Source organism: Apus apus, chromosome Z (assembly GCF_020740795.1).
Source record: "Apus apus isolate bApuApu2 chromosome Z, bApuApu2.pri.cur, whole genome shotgun sequence".
NCBI lineage: Eukaryota > Metazoa > Chordata > Aves > Apodiformes > Apodidae > Apus > Apus apus.
The window spans coordinates 18,815,184-18,837,026 of record NC_067312.1 but is presented as its reverse complement, the minus strand read 5'-3'; the positions used below and the strand labels follow the sequence as shown (position 1 = coordinate 18,837,026).

The 21,843-nt window shown below is 40.6% G+C and overlaps 1 protein-coding gene across 1 annotated transcript; it reads left to right on the top strand.

The window, feature by feature from the left end:
• Window positions 1–340: 340 nt before the first annotated feature.
• On the top strand, window positions 341–21,417 carry CDC20B (cell division cycle 20B). The gene is made up of 11 exons (XM_051642826.1): window positions 341–391; window positions 669–861; window positions 2,430–2,560; window positions 6,362–6,458; window positions 9,150–9,260; window positions 11,895–12,091; window positions 12,904–12,998; window positions 15,781–16,009; window positions 16,993–17,118; window positions 17,832–17,949; window positions 21,263–21,417. Exons 1-11 carry the CDS (start codon window positions 341–343, stop codon window positions 21,415–21,417), a joined length of 1,503 nt encoding a protein of 500 aa, XP_051498786.1.
• The last annotated feature ends 426 nt before the right edge of the window (window positions 21,418–21,843 follow it).

The window sequence follows — 21,843 nt, the reverse complement described above, 5'->3', positions numbered from 1 at the left end:
AAAAAAAAAAATAGTATTCAATATTACCTAGACTTTTATACTTGAAATCTTGATACATTCTTGTGTTTTATGTTTTTCTGACACGAATTGCTCTATGAATGTATTTTAAAGTAAGAAATAAAAATTTGTCTGCATCTTAATGCATTAAGAAGTGTAGATAACATACAAAATAATAACATGAGCAAGCCACAGCTGTGATTAGAAGATTCAGAAATCAAAAGTGAGCTAAGTGCTTCTTTGTGTGAAGATCAGAAAAGAAATACGGTTCCAGACAGCCAGCACATGGGTTTTCCCAAATGCCCATCTCCCAGGAAAGACCAGGGACAGGATCCTGTGCTAGATGTCTGGAGCTGCCTTGGGTCAACCAAAGGCCAGCACCGTCGCCTCGTGTGTGAGTGACCTACGTTTAGTTTTTTTTCTCTGCCGCAGGCTTTTTTGTGTGACAGTTCCTTCAGGGGTACTTATCTGTCCAGAATAATGTGTTTCCTGCTGTTTTTTTCCACCCTCACTTTCTCCACCCAGGTGCCTGACCGCTGCCACCCGTTTCACCCCAGCATCCCTTTCCACGGCCTGCTGCTCTCAGGCGGGCTGAGCCTGAAGACTGGTCACAGTGTGAAGGGACAGAGTCACGCCTGACTGTGGTGTTGTGTCTGTGTTCACCTGTGCAGGCTGCAGGCGCAGAGAGGATGACGTACGCCGAGTTCAGGAGCTCCATGAGGAGGAAGCTGCGGGCCCGGGCGGCGGCGGCGAGCAGCCCGGCCCTCGCGCGATGGCAGCGGTGGCAGGCGGAAGGCGGCGTGGCCGCGCCGCGCGGGGCCCGCTGCCTGACCGGTCCCGGGGCCTCCGCGCGGGACCCCTCAGGTCAGACAGGGTGCAAAGGAAGGCTTTCGTGTGGAGGATGGCCTCGTGGAGGGGCTTCTGAAGTGAGCGGGGACCTGGTGTAAGGTGCGGGTTGGTGTGGCCTCCTCTCCCGTCGCCAGGAGCCGGGCCTGGCAGCCTGCGGCAGCCGCCGACTGCGCCTTGGCAGGCAGAGCAAGCTCCGGGACAGCACCTCTCAGCAGAGCCACGCTGCTGGCCTGAGAGGGGAGCTGGGGCTGCCTCTCACCAGTGTGCAGTCAGCGTAGGACAGCAGTCATACAGACAATGGGCATGGAGAGGAGGCTGAAAGGAATGGGAGGACAGGAGGTGTCATCTCCAGCTGAGCAGTGCCTGTTGCAGACCAGTCTTTTTTTCCTGTATGATGGGAGCTGGACTGGACTGAGTTTTAAGTTGCACTGGGCTGTAACAGTGCACAGGGTTTGTTGCTGCGCCTGCATACTTGGAATAGATAACAATAACTGACAGGAGAGCAGGAGAATTCATACAGGCCTCTCTCCTTCCCTGTCTTCTGCTTCTCCTTTGCCGTACACACCCCTACTGCAGACCTGGCTATAACTGCAGAACTAGGACCAGTCTGCATGCCTGGGTGTTGTGTGTGTGCTCATGCAGGGAGACATCTGCCCCATGTTATTGTCTCTCCTGCAATGTGTAGGGCTTCTGGTATTGACAAAGGGATAGCAGCCACGGGACGCTCACCTCACTCTAGGGAGAGATTTACTTGAGCGCTATTCACAGCCCTGACCAAACCTTCAGTACCCAGGCTTGATCTGGAGAAGTGACTCTAGGGGAGGCTGTTTCTCTCCATCAACAACAGAGGGAGCTGAGGAACGGTTAAATGAGCCTTTGAACTCACTGGCCTGTACTTGCAGCAGTGCTGTGGGGAAGTGGGGAGTTTTCATGCTACATGTACGAGAAGAGCTTCCTGGAACATATGGGGGTCTAAAAAAGGCTTATTTATTGATTAATAAAGGAAATATTTCGAGAACAAATAATACATGCTGCTTAGTGTTCACGATGTGTTCCTATGATGCCATGGCTGTTAGTCAGAAAGTGCAATTCTGTCTTCTGCTACGTGGAATACCATATACCATAGCTATTAAAATAACACATTCCCAGCTGCAGGAAACTCGGGTTGTAAAACAAGGTGAAATCTTCCCTACTTCAGTTTCTAGAACAGAAAGTCCTGCATATTGTCTCTACTAGCAGTGGTGAAAGCCTCTGTGGTTCTGGGAAATACCAGGTATTGATTTCCTATGGAGTAGGATGCTGTATAACCAGTCAATAAATCTGAGGCTGGATATGGGCTACAGTAGTAGATAAGCACATTTTACAAAGGGACTTACCAATCTGACCTTTTTTAGACATTCCTTTTAGGGTAAGATTAATAGTGCTGTAGAAGTAAAGTGGAGTGACTGGTTCAAATATTGGTAGTGTGTCAGATATGCTTTTAGAGTACTGCTACTACAAAATCAATACTATTCTGAAAAGTTGACAAATACCCCCGTGTATGGTTTTTAAAGGTATTATTTCCATTGAAATTGTTTTTCCAGTGACAACTCAGGAGCCCAAGAAACTCTCCATCACAAAAACTGTTGTGACTCTACCTAGCAGTCATGCTGCAGCAGGCTTGGAATGGAGAAATAACAGAGAGAGCAAGAGAACTAAAATGAAAAGGAAACAGGTGAGTAATGCAACATTCAAAGACACAGCTAGGGTATTTGCTTTCCCAATGTGGTTTTTTCCTTTGTCTTTGGCCTGTAATCTGTTATGTGAATGCTACCTTATTGACCAATCAGTAAAAAGAGAAGGTCTGTTTAGGAAATGTCAGTTAGAGAAATGGCAGGAGAAGTTGCTTTATAATTTGATTCATCTTCTCTCTACTTCCTCCCGGCTATTGTCCTGCAAACTAAAACTGAAACCAAGCTGATGAAGCCCTAGATATACCTCTGAGGGCAAACTTACATTGTAAGAAATATGCATGAAAATAATGAATGACTCAGTTTTCCACTTGCTTTAATAACCACTGTGTGTGAAGAAGACAATTTCTTCAGTTGTGCAGGATGTTTGTTTTGTCACGTAGGCAGCATGAGATGCTATTAAAAATTTGCCAAAAAATAGCTCTCTGAGAGTAAGTTTTTTTTTCATGATAATAGAAGTTCAGATTCTTGGCCAAGAGTGAAAGAACACATTGAATCAATCTGTCTAACATGTGAAACAAAGACTTCTGATAACTTCCCATTTAGCTGTTGTTCTGTATTGCTGTATACTTTATCCCTTCATTTTTTGTAGTGGACACTGACACACCATTTTTCTTTTTAGGCATTACCCATTTCTTTTTGGTCATCTTCGAGAAACCTATGCACCAGCCACCCACCTGTTTCTGTTCAGTAGCTTCTTGAAAATTCACTTCTCAAGTGAAGCATGATGATACTTGTCTGTGTTGGTAAAAGTTATTAACATGACATTACACTAAAAATCACCTCTCTGTTTCAGTACTGTCTAATTGTGACTATTAATCTATTAAATTATGCGTGTTTAGTCAGTGACCATTCTTTTTCTTGTCCTTTCCTTTTCTTGATTGAACTAGTTGCAAGGTCAGTACTGAAAATGCTGATAGCTGTTTTCACGTGATTAATTTTTTGACTACAACTTGCATAAGGTAGCTTAAGGTTGTCTCAGAGATGCATACTCAATGTCCTTGCTTATAGTGATTTATAATCCTTAATTGATATTATTTAGAAGTTTCTGTGAGGTTGTCAAGCTCAGCTGCTAAGAAAAGGACGTTGTATCAGGAATAATTGCATGTTGAAAGTCACTGAGTGTTGGAAAAAGACCATGCTTTTACATCATTCTGGGAAACCTGGTCCTTGGGGCAATCATTTCCTTTCTAAATAACCAAAATAGTTTAAGAAAGTCCTCCTTTCAACAGCAGTGCTTTCTTCCTTCCCACCTTCTTTCATGATCTAATTGAAGAGTCTGTGAGTTTTAGAATTGTTAAAATACACAACACAGTGCATTGAAACTACCCCACAGGGAAATTTAATAAGACTTTTTTTTTTTTTTTTTTGTGAGATGATAAGAACTTTCTGTGAAGTAAGAAGATCTTCTTTCTGTGAAGATCTCGTTGCTTAGAGCCCTGTGTTTCCAGGGATGGGGCACCTACCTCTCTTGGCAACCTTATTCTCATTGTAAAAAATGTGTTCCTTATATCTAGTCTGAATCTACTCTCTTTTAGTTTAAAACCAGTATACCTTGTCCTCTTGCTGCAGGCCCTGTTAAAAAGTCTATCCTATCTTTCTTATAAGACCCCTTTAAGTTTTGAAATGCTGTAATAAGGTCTCCTTGGAGCCTTCTCTTCTCCAGGCTGAGTAACCCCAACTCTTTCAGCCTTTCCTCATAGCTTTCCTCACAGGAGAGGTGTTCAGCCCTCTGATCACTTTTGTGGCCCTCCTCTGGAGCTGTTTCTACAGGTCCATGACTTTCTTCCACTGAGGACTCCAGAGTTGGACACAGTACTCCAGGTGGGGTCTCATGCAAGCAGAGTAGGGGGGGCAGAATCACCTCCCTCAACCTGCTGGCCACCCTTCTCTTGATGCATCCCAGGATACAGTTGGCTTTCTGGGCTGTCAGTGCACATTGCCAGCTTGTGGCCAGCTTTTAAGCCACCAGTACCCCTAAGTTCTTACTGGCAGGGCTGCTCTCAACCCCTTCAACCCTTAGATGCAGGACCTTGCACTTGGCCTTGTTGAACTTTATGAGGTTCACATGGGCCAACTTCTTGAGCTCATCCAGGTTCCTCTGAATGACATCTCATCCCTCACGTATGTTAACCACACCACTCAGCTTGATGTCATCTTCAGATTTGCTGGAGGGGGGCTTGATCCCACTGTCTGTATCATTGATGAAGATACTAAACAGTGCTGGTCACAATATGAACCAGGTGTCAGTCTCACATATGTCAGTTATTCATCTCTACAGTGAAGTGACTTAACCTAGAATTACACTGATATACAAGCAGGAGCTGAATTAGAACTAAGGTATTTAGAGCTCTACATAGAGGACTGCAATCATTTCCCAGAAGTGTGGTGTGGAGGTCTTTGTGATAACGTTGTGGGGTGATCAAAACTCAAGCTCTTCCTAAAACCATTTGGAAGCCAGTCTTGGCTAAAACAGTACAAAAATCTGGTTTACCCTCTTGATACAGTAATTAATCACTATTTAATTTGTGCTACCTAGTAGCATAAAAGGATGGGATGCACTTAAAATAATATAATCTCACATTCCAGTGAATGTGTGTGGTCTCTGTGGGCCAGAAGATTACTTCCTTGTATACACAATTGGTTTTCCACATAAATGTCTGCATTTATTTTAGAGGGACACAGATCCAAGCAATCTGATTAGCTTTCTGCCAAGTTGTCTGTGTAAATCATACAGAAAGTGCCTCTCAAAGCTAAGGCCTGCTGTACAACAGCTGGGTTGTATAAAGGAGGAATACTTTTTTCCCAGCTGTTTTTGTAAGTCATTTGTTATAATGATTGTAACAGAGTTCTAAAGAGGAGTAACACTGAATGTGCTTAGAAGAATAGATTTCACAGACACTGGAGGAAGAACATACTAATCTTGAGTGGCTGGTAATAGCATCAGCTGCATTTCCACCTGACTGTAAATAAAGAATTACAACCCAAACAGGCAGTTGGCATCAGAGCATTCAACTCAGTGAATGTTGTGAACAAATACATATTACTAGGGACTGGTGAGGAGATTAACCTGTGTGAGCTGATCTGAGCCTTTGCCTGAATCTTGGCTAAAATCTTAAGCTAATTTTTAATTTTTTTTTTTCTGATTTTGCTGCATTAGCTCTGGCACCCAGGGAAATTATAACGTAATTAAAAAAATCTTATTTCCCTGGTAAACCTTGTATATATTTTCAGTTTCATGTTTTAATACTGGTTTAAGGAATGGGATCATGGAGACCCTGATTTGAGAGAGGACTCTGACATGCAGTAGGTCTCATGCTGCAGTGCAGGCACCACAAAACTGATTTTCCCTCCTAGAGTAAACCTAAGGCATGCAGAAAACATGGCACTATATGCTTGTAAAATGAGCCAGTTCAGAAAAGCACAAGGGGGCCCTAAGGTTTGGCATGTGACCTGTGGTAGTACCTTCAGATGTACAGGGCTTGGAACCTCTTCCACAGGTAAGATGGCTTTGTTCAAACAGCTTTGTGAAAGTTTGTGTGATCATTAGGAGTGAATTGGTGTTTTATGGAAGGAAAGATGGTGGCTCAAGTTAGAGTATATGATTTCAACACTGGTATTCTGTATTTGTTACTGAACTCCCATCCAAGAGACAAGCTGTCTTGAAGCATTTATGTAGCGTGTTGAGCCTTTTGATAGGAATTGCATTACCTGTGATGCTTAAATATGTTTTTTTTGACAGATTTTATTAATACAGTCATGTTTTCACTTCAATGTATTGGCAGAAATGTCCTCAGCTTCTAATGGTCCAGGAGGTTAGATGTAGCATTCCGGAAAGTGGTATTGTGAAGGTGTGTGAAAATACCAATTGCATCTGGAAAGGTATGTTCCAATGTAAAAAGTGTTGTCATGCACACTGAACAGTAAGATACAGCAGGCTGCATCTGAACTGGAAAACAAGTATATCCTCCTTTTCCAGCAAGTGTTACAGACTAATACAGGGTGGCTGTGGTCTCACTGCTCGGGTTGAAGCTACTTCTAGAGTTCCCACAGCCTGTGGAGAGCTAGTACTCCCTCTCCTCCAGTGTTGTTAGACCCGAGTACTTTACCTGGGTCTCCTTTGGGCTTTGTCTGACGCATCGGTGACACTAAAATATTAATTTCCTTTTGGCTTTTCAGTTCCAGAGCTTTACAAATAAAGTGTAGTTATGCTGCAGAATGGGCACAGAATATGTATCATGTGAACTGTTTGGTACATGAGAATGCAAGACATACAAAGGTGGTGGGGTCTTGTTGCTCCTACCTGTAGGGAAAGGTAGCTGGAGCAGTCTGTCCTTAGCACTACCTCTGGTTTATTTTGCAGGGGAATTGTTTAATTTGCTCCAAAAGGTTATCCTAGGAATGACTGAGTGTAATGGAGCGAGAATGATCTGGCAATTTGAAAACAAGTGGGATGTGGGGAGCTAACCTGTGAAATTATACAGACATTCCCAGAGTTACTTGAATATTAAGCAATTCGTTAAACATCAGACCCATATTTTGTTGTATTTTGTCTTGGACAGATGGTTTGTTTTGGTGATCAGGCTGTTTCTGTGTATGCTGGGTTTGTGCCTGCCAGGGCCTGATTCATGCTCACGTGAAAACACTGAGAAGCAACTTCTTTATTAATCTGGAGTCCAGCTCCTGTAGAAGATGTTGGGGTCTGTGTGATTGGTTTATGTTCCTTTGTTGCTCTTCTCCATGCACATGGGGCTTATTTCAGAGCAGTCAAAAGCAACAGTGTAAGGATTAATCACAGTATTTTTTTTTCTTGATGGCAAGTGAACATAGGTATCAGAAATACTGGGTTTTATTCCACTCACTTACTTGTTGATGAAGTGGTCTGTTGTGACAGTATTGACAACTTACCCACTTCCTGAGTCTCATTTTGAGACATGGCACAAGCATGTGAGAGCTGAACTTCTATCAAAAGTCAGAGATATCTGCTATTACCCAAGCAAAATAACGCGAAATGGTGTAATTAAGCTTAATTTCCACTAATTAAAAAGCTTATTATGCACATTTATGTGTCTGTGAAGTACGTGAATAGAGCTGGAAATGTGATCAGTATGAATTTGGGATAGATTAATTAGGAGAAATCCAGAATGAGTTACAGAGATGATTTAATCCTTTATATCTCACTGTTAAATACCAGCTACCAATGTTAAAGAAGAAAAACATTTTCAGAGTGTTTCAGAAATGTTTTCATTCATCCAACTGTTACAGTTAGGCAGCTGAGTTTTCCTGAATTATCTTGGCTGGGTTCAGAAAAATTTGGTAAAGTTTTAAAAAAACAAACCCAAATATATAGGTATTAGAAATATGGAATTTTCTATACAGAGAAATCTCATTTCAGTAATATTAGACTCTTTTGGGTATAAAATGTAGTGGTACATATCACATTGGGCAGATCTGAGATGGTTGCCCACTGGATTGTTTTAACTTCACGAAGTTTTAGATACAAAAGGAAATAACTGTTGCCTTCTCTTCCTCATCTTCTGTCTTTATTTGGAGACAGAGAACCACCACAGCTGAGTGGGGAAACATTTGTTGTCTGGCCAAAAAGAAGTTTAGATTAGGGCATAAGATTTAGGACAGAGTAGGGAATGACTGTGTGAAATAAATTATTCAGATTTTTAGTTGGACTTCCATATAGGATGCTTGTGTATGTATTTAAGTTACAGAGCACAAAAACTTTGTCAGTGCTGAATGTTTATGAACAGAGAAGGTTAGTTGGACAGATAAGTGATGTCTTCTGTCCCTTAAACTTTTGATATTTGTTCTAAGTCCTTCTTTCTGTAAAATAATTAAAAAATAAAGTCAAAACAGAGAAAAGTATAGACATGAATCTCCAGCTTTCTGCTCTGCATGTTACAGGAAAATATTTCCTTACACATAAAACTCTAGCGTTACATGATTCATATTGCTAATGAGCTGGCCTTTTTCTGTGATGTTGAGGAGTCCTTACAGCATAATGCAGACAATGACCACAAAGGATGACTCTTCTGCTTGCTCATATTCGTATTTGCTTTTGTTTCTCAAGTATGCGTTGTCACAAACTCGGTGTGCTGTGATCAAAGGGTGTGTGCTTTAAAAACCTTTTCCTGTGGTTAGGTATTGATGGGGGAGATCTTTTGGTGGGGGATTAACACCAGAAAGCAAAAAAAAATAATTGCTGTGTGAGGGGGTTTTGAAGTGGGCGAGCATATATGAAACATTCTGTTACTAAGAACGTACGACAGAAAGCTAAGGCAAAAAAACAACAAAAAACCTCATGTTCTGTGTTGAGCTGTGCTACAATTTAAACAAAATATTGTGGAGCCTATTCTCTGTTCTAGGTGACTAACTACATGTAGGTTTGAAAGAGGTGGTAAAAGGTGGCTAGTGTTTTGAGCCTACTCAGGGTAAATTAGATCATTTGGGCCTCTTGACCATGGAGAGACAAATATAGTGAGAATGTGAATGACTTAGATCTGAGAAAAACTGGTGGTGTTTTGCATTACTGATTTGTTTGTGATGAATCTTCAAATACAGGATGCCGAGAGGGGACCCAAAGTGAGTTTAGAGCTGTTACCATCATGAAGCCTTCCATGCCATTGGAGCCAGAAGTGAAACTTCATATTAGTGGCTTGCGCAATGATTACTGTAAGTTGATTTGTCTTGTGTGGTGGTTTTTGCAGAGATTGGGAATTCTTGTGTATGTTTCAAGAAAGATGGTGAAGGTTGGTCCCTTGTTGCATAAAATGGAAACTCTGCAGGATATATGCATTATGCCATTTTTCCTTTAAGGATGCGTTTTTGAAAACTGCCTGTCCCCGTTTTCAAACTGATTAAACCCTAGAATCTGTACTAGCTAACTCTCACCCAGTTTCCATCAGTTATAGATCTCAATACAATACAGCCCATTGCCTCAGGCTGTCCAGGTCCTCCTGCAGCTTCTTCCTACCCTCCAGCAGATCGACACTCCCCCTCAGCTTGGTGTCATCTGTGAACCTTCTGAGGGTGGACTGAATCCCCACATCCAGGTCATCAATAAAGATGTTAAATAGGACTGGGCCCAGTACTGATCCCTGAGGGACACCACTGGTCACCGGACACCAGCTGGATGCAGCTCCATTCACCATCACTCTCTGGGCCTGGTCATCCAACCAGTTTTCAACCCAGAGAAGGGGGTACCTGTCCAAGCTGTGGATTGCTGGCTTCTCCAGGAGGATGCTGTGGGAGACTGTGTCAGAGGCCTTGCTGAAGTCGAGGTAGACCACATCCACAGCCTTCCCCTCATCTGCCAGGCGGGTCACCAAGTCATAGAAGGAGATGAGATTGGTCAGGCAGGACCTTCCTTTCCTAAACCCATGTTGGCTGCACCTGATCCCCTGGTTGTCTTCTACCTGCACTTGATGGTACTCGGGATGATCTGTTCCATAATCTTGCCAGGCACCGAGGTCAGGCTGACAGGCCTATAGTTCCCCAGATCCTCCTTCTGGCCCTTCTTGTGGATGGGCATCACATTGGCCAACCTCCAGTCATCTGGGACCTCCGCAGTCAGGCAGGACTGGTGACAAATGATTGAGAGCAGCTTGGCCACTTCTTCCACCAGCCTCCTCAGCACCCTAGGATGAATGCCATCTGGATCCATGGACTTGTTGGGATCTAAGTGGCACAGCAGGTCCCTAATTATTTCCTCCTGGATTACAGGAGGGGGATTCTGCTCCCCATCCCTGTCTACCAGCTCAGGAGTCCAGTTGTCCTGAGGGTAGCTATTCTTTTTGTTAAAGACTGAGGCAAAGAAGGTGTTAAGCACCTCAGCCTTCTCCTTGTCCTCCATTACTAAGTTCCTCCCCTCATCCAATAACGAATGAAGATTTTCCCTGACCCTCCATTTGCTATTAATGTATTTATAGAAGCATTTTTTATTATCCTTTACAGAGATGGCTACTTTAAGTTCTAGCTGAGCTTTTGCATCTCTAATTCTCTTTCCACATGCCCTTACAATATCCTTGAATACTTTCTGATTCACCTGTCCCTTTTTCCAGAGTTGATACACTCTTTTTTTTATTTCTGAGGTCTTGTAATTGTTCCCTGCTCAACCAGGCCAGTCTTCTTCCCCGCCAGCTGCTTTTCTGGCACACAGGGACAAGCCTTCTCCTGTTTTCTTTATAATTTCATTCTTAGAGTAAGCCCAGCCTTCCTGGGATCCTTGACATAAATCTATCCAGGTAGATGATGTCAGTTGTTCTAATGCTGTGGCATCCTTGTAAAAGGTCACCAGATTTTTCAGGCACAATTGGTCCTTGGTGAAACTAGGTTGGTTGCCATCAACCTCCACATTTTCCATATGCTTTAGCAGAGCTCTAGGAAGATCTGCTCCATGATCCTGCCAGGCACAGAGAAGAGACTGACTGTTTTGTAGTTCCCTGGATCTTCCTTTTTTCCATTTTTTGGAAATGGGGATTATGTTTCCCCTTTTCCAGTCCATGGGAACTTCACCATGCTGCTATGACTTTTCAAATATGGTGGAAAGCGGCTTTGCACCTTAATCTGCCAGTTTCCTCAGGAGCCATGGATGGATCTCATCAGGTCCCATGGAGTTTCACATTCTCAGGTTCTTTAGATAGTCTCAAACCTACAGAAGTCTCTTCTGCTACAGTGGGGGGAATCTTCCTTCTCCCAGTCTCTGTCTCTGCCTTCTGCAACTTGGGTGGTGTGGGTAGAGTTCTTCCCAGTGAAGACTGAGGCAAAAAGTCATTTTACGCCTCAGCCTTCTCCATATCCTATGTGACCCCTTTCTGCATTTTATTTCTGTCGTGTGCAGGGTAAATGTAATTAACCCAAGAATACAGGACAGCCTGTAACATACTGAATCTCTCCTATGTCTTCCTCAATAACAAGAATTACTGTGGAACAAGGGTGATTCTGGAACTGTAGCTGTTAATGGAGGGTCCTCATTTCTGGTGGCAGAAATTAGAATGAGTGATGTGGTGATCCAAAGTGGAGGGTGATAGATTAGAAAATTCTTGTGGGGTTGCTGTAAGTCAGATCCTGCTATGCAAACATAATAGTTTGCGGAGATTAGTTGTATGAAGTCCTTGGCTTGTTAGAGATACTGTCCATCTTGTAGGAGGAATACTTACTAGTATGATTTCATACAAGCATTCACTTTAAATTTTTCCACAGCTATTAAAAAAAGAAGACTTTCTCCCCCAAACCATACTCCCCTTACCTCATTCTATTACCTACAACTTTTTTTTTTTTTGGTAATTCTTAGTAGCTTTTTTCTAGATCTAAACATACTGGACTGGAGCCTTGAAAATCTCATTGCTATTGCTGTAGGACCTGCTGCACACATCTGGAATGGGGGAACTCTTCAAGCCGTTGAAGGCATTGACTTGAATTCCAGTTCCAAATACATTTCATCTCTGGCTTGGATAAAAGAAGGAACTTGCCTTGCAATTGGCACCAGTGATGGCGAAGTGCAAGTACTAGATAATTTACTTTTTTAGTCTTTCTCCATTTTTAGATAAAGTGGCTACAAGAAAATTTTTATTAAATTTTTTATTTTTATGGAAAAAAATTTAAAATTGGCTAAACTATAGAAAAGCTCTTCAGAAGACAATTTATAGCACCTTGTATCATTCTGCATCTTTCTGAATGGTTTTGTGACATCGAGTGTTATATATATGTTGTGGAGCCTCTGAAGAAACTAAAAACGGATGACTGAATTAATGATTCAGTTGTCCAGAGACAATCAGATTTTTTTTTTCCACCAGTAAGAGGAATTATTTCATTAAATTATTTTACTCAGCACAGGCTATTTTTTCTTCTCTCTTGCTAAGATCACTCTCCTGGTGGGTTCACAGACAGGAATTTTACTTTGATCTGACTATACATGTACCTCTCAGCCTGCTGTTATAGGACAGCCCTATTATCAAAACATTTTTGTGGGACTTTGGGTGAGATGCTTGGTAATACAGGGACCTACCCACTGCAGTCCTGAGTCAGCCATCTGAAGGTACTGAAGACCAGTGCTTTCAAGTATGGACTTCCAAATACTGACGTGTAACTGAATAATTTTAGAGATATGTATTCCCTTCAATCCTGTCTGACTTCAGCATCACTATACAGGTGCCAAAATTTGGAAATATTCCTTGTCTTACTTGTGAAATAAATGATATTGAGGTTGTCCATATGTCAGCTCAGAACTGGGCAGTGGCTTACTTGCCAACAAATGATGAGAAATTTATTTTTTTTTTGGTTAAATTAGTATTTCTTATTTGTTTTGGATTGGCAGTTGTGGGACATTGAAACCAAAAAGAGATTGAGAAATATGTTTGGTCACCTCTCTGTAGTTGGAGCTCTGAGCTGGAATCATTATATTCTAAGTAGGTGAGTGTTATAGTATGTTCTCAGAAAGAGCCCTGCTGCTTTTACTTAGACAAATCCCCATTTGCTTTAGCTGTTTTCATTGGCTTTGCTCAAAGGTGATTTATCCTGCCTCTCTACTTATCAGCCATCTCAGAAGTCATGTGTAGGTGTACTGTGTGGCAGGAAAGCAGCCAAAGGGGATTTAGCCTGCCTCTTTAGTCTCTGTTTCCTAATTTCCTTCCAGAAAGCTGTCATCTCTTGCAGAATTTCATTAGGATGTGGACGCTGTGGCTCTGGTTTTGTACAAAGCTTGAGCTTGAAATTATGTTTTTTGCAGTGGGTCTGGACTCCAGAGTTCATAGCCTTGGTGCTGGGGAGAGGGCATGTAGTTTAGGCTGCCCCTCCACTGGTACCAAAACCGCATCTGTCTTTTCAGATTCACAATGAAACATAACTGTTAAGAGTTGCACACCACTATCTTTATCTACAAGGCCAGCTCATTGTTATCCACAACCCAAGGAGGACTGAAGTGGTTGACCTTTGATTTGCCAAGGGTGAATTCTACACTAGCTGTTTAGTGTTTTACGCTTAGGAATAATTTCAATATGGGGACTCAGATGAGAAATATTAAGTGTCCTCTCTTGTGTTTTTTTCCTCCTGGTTTCTTTCAGATCTTTGGCTCAGACTTGAAGGAGCTGAGGGGAGACTTTATGATGGATGCCTTGATGATTTAAAAAAAATGAGATAGTCTTCTGTTTTACTTAAACACAGAAATAATAGCAAGGGTAGACTGACTTTAAGCTTAGACTCAAAATGAAACTTGTATATCTGGACATCAACACTAGATGTAGTTTTATTTGATTTCACAAGATGGTGTTTGGCTTTTAGGTCTGCTGGGTGGAGTAAGGTACAAGGATACCAGCTGAAAAAACAGTTAAGAAAATGCTGTTGCCAGAGTAGGTAGGCTGGGTGTATTAAATTACAAGGATGCAGCTAGAGCATTCTGCCAATGCCAAGTGACAAAACCATATTACAGTAAGCATTACCTTTAATTTGCATTTCAGCTGGGCCAAAAGTAAAAACAACTGAAACTTAAATTACAGATCTGAGTAGAATGTGATGATAAAATTCAGCAGGAACCTGTGAACTACAGTTATGGTTGAAGATTAGGTTGAGGTAACAGTTGATTCTAACATTAGGGCAGAGTTCAAATATGTGTATAAGAATAAAAAAATACATGGAGTTATTATTTGTTATTATTAAAATATGAGCAGCATTCTTACAGTAAACTTCACTGTGGATAATTGTTACTTTGGGATTGCATACTGATTTCTATGGTTAAAAATCGTCCAACAGTACATAATCATGAACCTGTGAATAAATTTCAGTACCATAAATTAACCTATCACAAAAATTCTGTTGACTTGTCTTTAGCAAAACAGATGCCATCTTCTGTGTCAAAAGCAAATATTTCTTATTTCTTTTTATGCCAAGTGGAAAGTTTCTTTTCAGACAGGATTCTCAGGAGCCCAGTTCCTTCTCACTCATACCACTAGAATTACTGAAAACCTTAATATGGCCAACATTGACAATCCAATTCTGTTTCTCTTGGATAGATTTTCTGCGTATTATTTAGTAGGAAAAACTGATGCAAGTCTTCAGGAGGCACGTGATAATTCCATTGCATATAATGCACATTTTCCCATGTGTCTTCATAGATGTTTTCCATAAAGATGTGCTTAATATTCACCAGAGCACTACTTGGATGGAATCTTTCAGACTTTTGGCAAGTCCGTAATACAAGCACAATGGAATTACATTTATTGACATCAGCCAGTTTTGTGTGTGCTTTTTTAAAGCTTCCAAATCACTCAACTTGCATCTGAAAAAATATTAAGAGTCAGTGTGGGAAAGTCTCCAGTCATTGTTCCCTTGAATTAATTTATTACAGTGATGTCAGGTGTCTGTTTCACAGATACCCAGAAAGGTGTTATTGGACTTGCTGTTTTTTTCAGTATCACCAGAATAGTTGGCAGTGTGAATTTCTAGCAGGAAGCTCCTCTGTTTTGTCCTAAGTTTAATGTAGGTAATATCCTTCGGCGGGAAGGGAAGGAAAATGCACGGCAAAGTGTTTCCAGTATTTTCAGTTTAACTCTACTATTGGTTTGTAAAACCTACATCCAGGAGCTAAGTTCTTCCTTCCTTTGGTAGACTGATTATACTGGCTTTAGAACCACAAATCCATTTCCTAACAGACAATTAGTGCAACAGTGTCAAGCAGTGCGGATTTTGTTTAAGCCTGGAAATAAGAAAGGGGACAAGGGAGGGGACAGAACCAAGGAGAACACTGGTAATTGCTAGTAAGCACTTTCCAGAGCACTTGAGTTTTACACTGCCTCTTTCTGGGGCATGGAGTCGTAAGTGGCCTAGGCAAAAATCATCTTGCAAAACTATTTTTCATGAAGAACAGAAAGTGTTTACATTAAATGACTGGAGGGTTGAGCAGAGTGCAGATCAGTGGCATACAATGCAATATACGTTCAGGAAAATTATGAGAGAGAATGGGTATTCTGCCTCGCTTGAACTGATCAGCTGCTTGGCTCTTTTCTGTTGTCAGCCAGCTTTATAGTCAGGGTGTGCTTTTGATAGGTGGTTTGTGTTTCCTTTTACTGAAATATCATTTTTCTGTAGGTGTATTTCTCTCTGGTGTGCTTTGCTTCTGAAAACACTGAATAAACTTCAGTGTGATGATGCAGTTTGTCATCTTTAACATTAAACCCATGTTGTCTTTTCTAACCTGCAGTGGTTCACGACTAGGATCTATTCATCACCATGATGTTCGGGTTGCTCAGCACCATGTTGGGACTCTTTGCCAAAACAAACAGAGCATTTGCAGCCTGAAATGGTCACTAATCAACCAGTTGCTAGCAAGTGGGTCAAGTGATGGTATATTGAATATCTGGCCTAGTGATCCTGGTGTGAAATTGCAGTCAAAGCCACTGAAAACCATACCTCATTCTTCAGCAGTTAAGGTATATGGAGAAGTAGTATCTGCTTTTCTGTGTTTGCTGTCATGAAATCATTAATGCTATGAACAGTCAGGGAATTTTGCAAATTATCTAATTGATTTCTGTTCATTTCTTCACCCTTGTCTGTGATGCAGTTGGTTTTAAGACCAGTTCTCCTCATTCCAAGTCACAGATAAGTTTGCTAGACTTTTGATTAGGAAATGTAACTGGATTAGTAGGGCTTTGTAAATATAGTGCCAAATAGAAATAAAATTTACAATCTTCTCTGTTTTGCACAGAAAACTTTGGTGGTGCAATACTTACAAGTTAAGAAACAAGATCTTTTCCTTTTTTGAGTTTATAAAATTCCCTTTGTTTAAGTTATTTTTGTGCCATTAATATGTGTCACGGCTGGTAGCAAAGTATCTGAAGTAAGAAATTGGAAAAGAGAAATCTTAGATTCTTCATCTTTATCAAGTTTTAGTCTGTGTGGGAGGGAGGACAAGTATCACCAATAAGGGGCAGGGGAGTCCAGCATTTGTAAGCTGTTTTACCTCCCAGAAAAATCTGAGTCTGACCTGAAGCACTGGTGTTGAAGGGTTAGAGGAGGTTATTTAAATAGGTGAAATTCAATTCTTAGTAGCTTTTCTTCAGATACAGTCTAGGGGTTAGCATATCCTGGAAATGTCTCAGAAGAGACCAGGTCTCTGGTAAGTCATTTTGCTTCGGCTTCTGTGATGGCTTGGCCTTGGCACTAAGAATATATCCTGCTGGGTTCTTCTAGTAATGAAGTGTGAATCTGTGGCCTGTGAAGGGTAAGCAGAGAAACTGGAGTTTGATGAACTTCTGTGGACAGTGTAGGCTACTGTGAAGCAATGGCAATGAAAGCAGCATTTGAAGTTTTGGGATTTTTCACTGCTGTATGTATATTCCAACTAAGCTTTTGAGCAAAATATACTCTCCTAGTTTTGTTTGTTTGTTTGTTTGTTTGTTTGTTTGTTTTTTAGGCTGTGAACTGGTGTCCTTGGCAGTCCAAAGTCCTTGCTACAGGGGGTGGAATGAAAGATGGGATTTTGCGTGTCTGGGACATAAATCGTGAGAAAATCATCCAAAGTACAGCTACAGGCTCTCAGGTGAAATGATGAAATGTCTGCATACTTAGGCTATGCTCTTCTTGTTTAGCTGTGCTCATTTGGCAAACTCCTACTGACTTTGAGGGTGGTTCTGCAGTCAGAGGAACAGCAGGATTTTCTCTGCATGTGGAGTTGTGCTTCATTCAGCACTGCAGTGTGTGACTCGGCTCAGAAGCAGTTTGTTGTTTCTCATTCACTGCTTCTGTCTCCACACAGAAGTGATCGAAGAGGAGGTGGTGTCCCAGCCAGACACTGCTCATCATCTTTTCCTTATTGGCAATAAATTTTGGCCAAAACTCATAATGTGGAGAGAATGTTGAGTGCTGGAGTGCTGGGTTCAGAAGAGGTTTAAGAGTCAGAGGGCAAACATCCATTTCTGGAGTTTGAATGTTAGGAGACAGAGGAACAGATTCTCTGCTGGGAAAAAGCAGCATAGCTGTTGGTTTTCCTGGAGCTATTATAGCTTAGCTGAGGATGTGTTGGAAGGGCTTTGGTTTTATACTGATTGGCCATTACCACATTTGCATAGAACAATAAGGCAATTGTGCTTCAGAGCACTGTAAGGAATTAAATGATCCTTCTAAATAAATAAATATTCTGCTGGCACTATTTTTCAGTACCTTGTTTAAACATTATAGGTAGCATTTTAAATCTATTGAATGGGGCATGTTGACACCTTTTGAAAACTAAAACAGAATTTTAAATTGCAATAGATTTGTTCCTTGCTCTGGTTACCCAAAACCAGTGAACTGATGACTGGACAAGGTCTTCCGGGAAATCAGATCAAAATATGGACGTATCCCATACTTAAGAATTCATCAGAACTCTATGGCAAGTATTTCAGTTAATAGTTATAACTATTTAGGTTAACCATCTATCTAATCAGTGTGTTTTTGCGAGTTCATATGTTATACATGTATATAAAATGTAGATAAAAGAGCAGACACCCACACTTCCTCGTTCTGCCTACACACATACATTCATTCATGCACACAATTCTGATGCATGGGATTGTAAAGGTTGACTTATTAAGATAATAATATAAGTTGCTTCTGTAAAATTCCTTGGTTTCAATTATAAGATTCTGTCTGATATTTTCTAAGGCCATTCCAGGTGCAAGACATGGATTTCCACTTCTCCCTAAGGCTTACTAGTCGTGGACTGAGTGTGCTAGTGTCTGGTTGCTGCCAATATATTCTAGGCTGGTGGCCTTCTAGATAACTCAAACTAGATGTAGCTCTTCAGTTTTACAGCTGATAGTGGAAGGATGTAAAACCAGCTTCCTAATGATCTTTGAAATATCCGTCTGTTATTTAGAGCTGTCTGGGTTTTAATTAATTATTTTGACTGTGAAGCAATGCAGTGCAGCATGTTTTCCTTGGGCTGTGCTGACAGATAGAGAAGGTGAAGTTTTCATGCAGCTCTGTATTAGTCTGTGTAGCTGTGGGCTACACTACACATGAAAGTTGTTCCATGCTATTAAGGGTTTTAATTCTGATGCTTGCTGTCACTCACGTCCATTAAATTTTGCTTGTTTCACCGCTAACTGAAGTGATCCAATAGAAGCATCTGAAATTAAAAGATAAAACAAATTACTTGCACACTGGCTGAATTTTCACAAGTTGTTTTTTCACATTCATTGACAAGGTAGGGCCAAAGAAGCTTTTGATTTTTAACCCAACAGTTGATATCTAGAAATATTTTTTTGTACCCTATTGCTACATTTGAATGCATTTACTGAATTCCTGATTTATTAAATCCCAGCTATACTGGGATGCTCTCCTCGGGCCAGCAACTTGGGTGGAACCAAGGGCTTCAACACCAGCCTATAAGAGGAAAGCACAGAAGGGTCAAAAAAACAGATGGACAGAAGAGAGAAGGCAGCAGAGCCATATGTGGATCTGGTTACACATTATCCTTGTGTAATGCTGCTTGTCTGTGCTGCTTTTCGTTCCCTATCCCCACTAATTTATGTGTAGTTCTTAAGGTTGTTTCCTTTGATGTTCTGGAAAGTGACATGATCATTAACTACTGTAGTTTGAGGTTTCTCAAATCTCTAAGTCTTGAATGTATTATTTGAAAAGAAACCTAGATTTATGTTTGAAAATAGCGTGTGGTGTAAAGCGTTTATCATCTAAGTCAAATGCATTGGTAATTTGGTGAAGCTGGAGGGTTACTGTTTCCTATTCAGTTTACCAGTTAGAAAGAGAAACTAATTTTCATTAACAAAAAGACCAGATAATTGTTATACATATATATTCCTGCTTATGAAAGCTCTCGTTACCTTACTATAAACAATTTAATGTTGGAAGAAGTTTTCAGTGTATCAAAATATGTTCAGAAAAAATACTGTGCTGGATGACTGTGAGATGGTTCTAAATCAGCCTCAGACACCATTAACTACATGAGTTCTACACCCAAAGAAATGAGCAGATAGATTGTAATTGAATCTCATTTAATCCTCCTGCAAAATGCTGGGGTCCTCAGCTAACAATGAGTTAGTTACTCTTGAGTATTTTAGTAATTGAGGTTGCCTATTACTGGGCATATTCAGAACAGAACAACAGCTGAAAGACAGTAACCTTTTTATTGCACTATGTCAATGTTTGAGATTCTTCTGGTAAAACAGAGTAATTTACTAGATAAAAAAGATTAATTTCAGATGTAAATTTGCATCCCTTCAGAAAGTTTTTGTTGATCAAAGAAAACATACAAGCCAACAAAATATGTAATTTCTTTAAAACATGTCTGGATGTGAACTTAAAACAATGAAATAAAACCTTAGCCTTCTCCACTCAGAAAACATGAAAATGAATAATTTCAACTTTTCTGATTTCTCCTTATCCCCCTTTAAGCCTTTTGACTGAAACTATTAATGAGATTTGAGTCAGTGTTGTGGATAGATTTGGATGCCTCCAAAGACTACATCTCCAGCTTTTCTTCGAAGTTATTACTGAATGAAGACAGTATAAAGAATTTGCTGGGTTGTAAACTTGTGATCTTAAATATCGACAAAGATCATGTACCATTCAATAACTTGAAAAGGAGCAAAGCCTGAAAAATAATCACTGCTGAAATTATTTGTTACTAGTGATCAAGTTTAAGTGGGACATGTTATTTTGAGCTAGAGAAGTGCTATCTTCTCTGTGTTCATGGAGAACTCAGATACAGATGATGGGGGGACATAGGTTACCCACAACTTCATTTGAATTGGTCACCCAAGGCTTCCTTCATGCCTTCACACTTCTTGTAAGATATGGTTCATCTGGTCTCTTATATGAGATATGCTGTGTCTCAGAATTTTCTTTTTTTCCCCTTGGGTGACTCATTCAGCTATACAATTGTCAGTAACTCACCCAACCAAAGAAGCTAATGGCCAGTAACTTAGAGTAAAAAAGTGTCTAATTTCTCAAGCCCCCATGTACCTGAAAACTTCATGGGTTTGCTTAGTGTTGGCATTGTGCTAGATGATACAGGAGAGCAGAGGTCGGTACAGGTCTGAACAGTCACAGTTTAATACCAGACTCTTTCTGCCTTCAGTTCAAATTCAGTTCCTTCTACTGATACTTGAATAACTTTTTTTACATTTTTTGGGCTGCTAGACGGGGGTAGCGTCTGGCATTCAGTGTCTGGCTTCCAAAGTTTACTACAATTACAGAAAATCTCAATATGCACTTCCAATAAATTGTTTGGCGGGAACACTGTTAAAAGATCTCATTAACAGTAATAACTGAGTGGCTGGAGACACAATCTCAAGATTGTTGGATCAGCTGCAAACTGACTGCAAAACATGTGCAGCCAAATGGGAAAGCTGAGCAGTGAGACACGTTACCAAACACAGATGGTACTGATGTTGTAAATGCAGTGGAGAATCAAGAGTTCAGGTTCAATGTTCTCCTTTGAAAGAATTGTCTTCTCAGTGTGGTACAGTCCCAGCAATTAGGAAGCAATTGCCTCCAGCTCTTTTTAATATGAAAATATCCTATAGATAATATCAGCTCCACACATCCTTTGCAGCATTTTGAGCTGCTATAGTAAAAGTGGAGCAAATCATGTTGTGGCTGGGGGTGGTGAAAGTGACTGTCATAATCAGTGTAGAACTGTGATGTATCTTTGCAATCTTTGTATGTATTTTTTTTTACAGGTCACAAGGGGAGAGTCCTGCATGTAGCAATGAGTCCAGATCAGAGCAGGCTTTTTTCTGTTGCAGCTGATGGGATAGCTTGTCTGTGGAAGTGCCATGAGTATGGGGAGAGCAAGCACAGCAGCAAAGCATTTTCTAATGGTTATCTGAACTAATTATTGTGACTTCTTTTCCTTGAAAGCAAGTGATTAAAATAACATAGCCCATTCCATAATTCAAGATATGTGTGTTATATGTGTGCCTTCTCATGGAAACATGGCAAAAGGTAGTAAATTTTTTTCAAGAGAAAGCAATTTTCTCCATCAGTCCATCATGTGAAATCTTAGTAGCTTGTCTTACTTACCCCAGAGGAAAAGTATTGTAACTCTGAACAATAACACCATGTTTATTTTCATTAAACTACTAGCATGGATGAAATCCGGTTTGTGTCAAGTGCCAGCATAAATTCTTAGGTTCTGCTTATATCTAGGATTCTTGTAAGTAGTTAACATCATCTTAGGATTCCCATTGGTAACCACATGCCAATTTGTGTAAACTGCTTTTAATCATTCAACTGCTAGGATCAGCAGAGACCAAGTCAG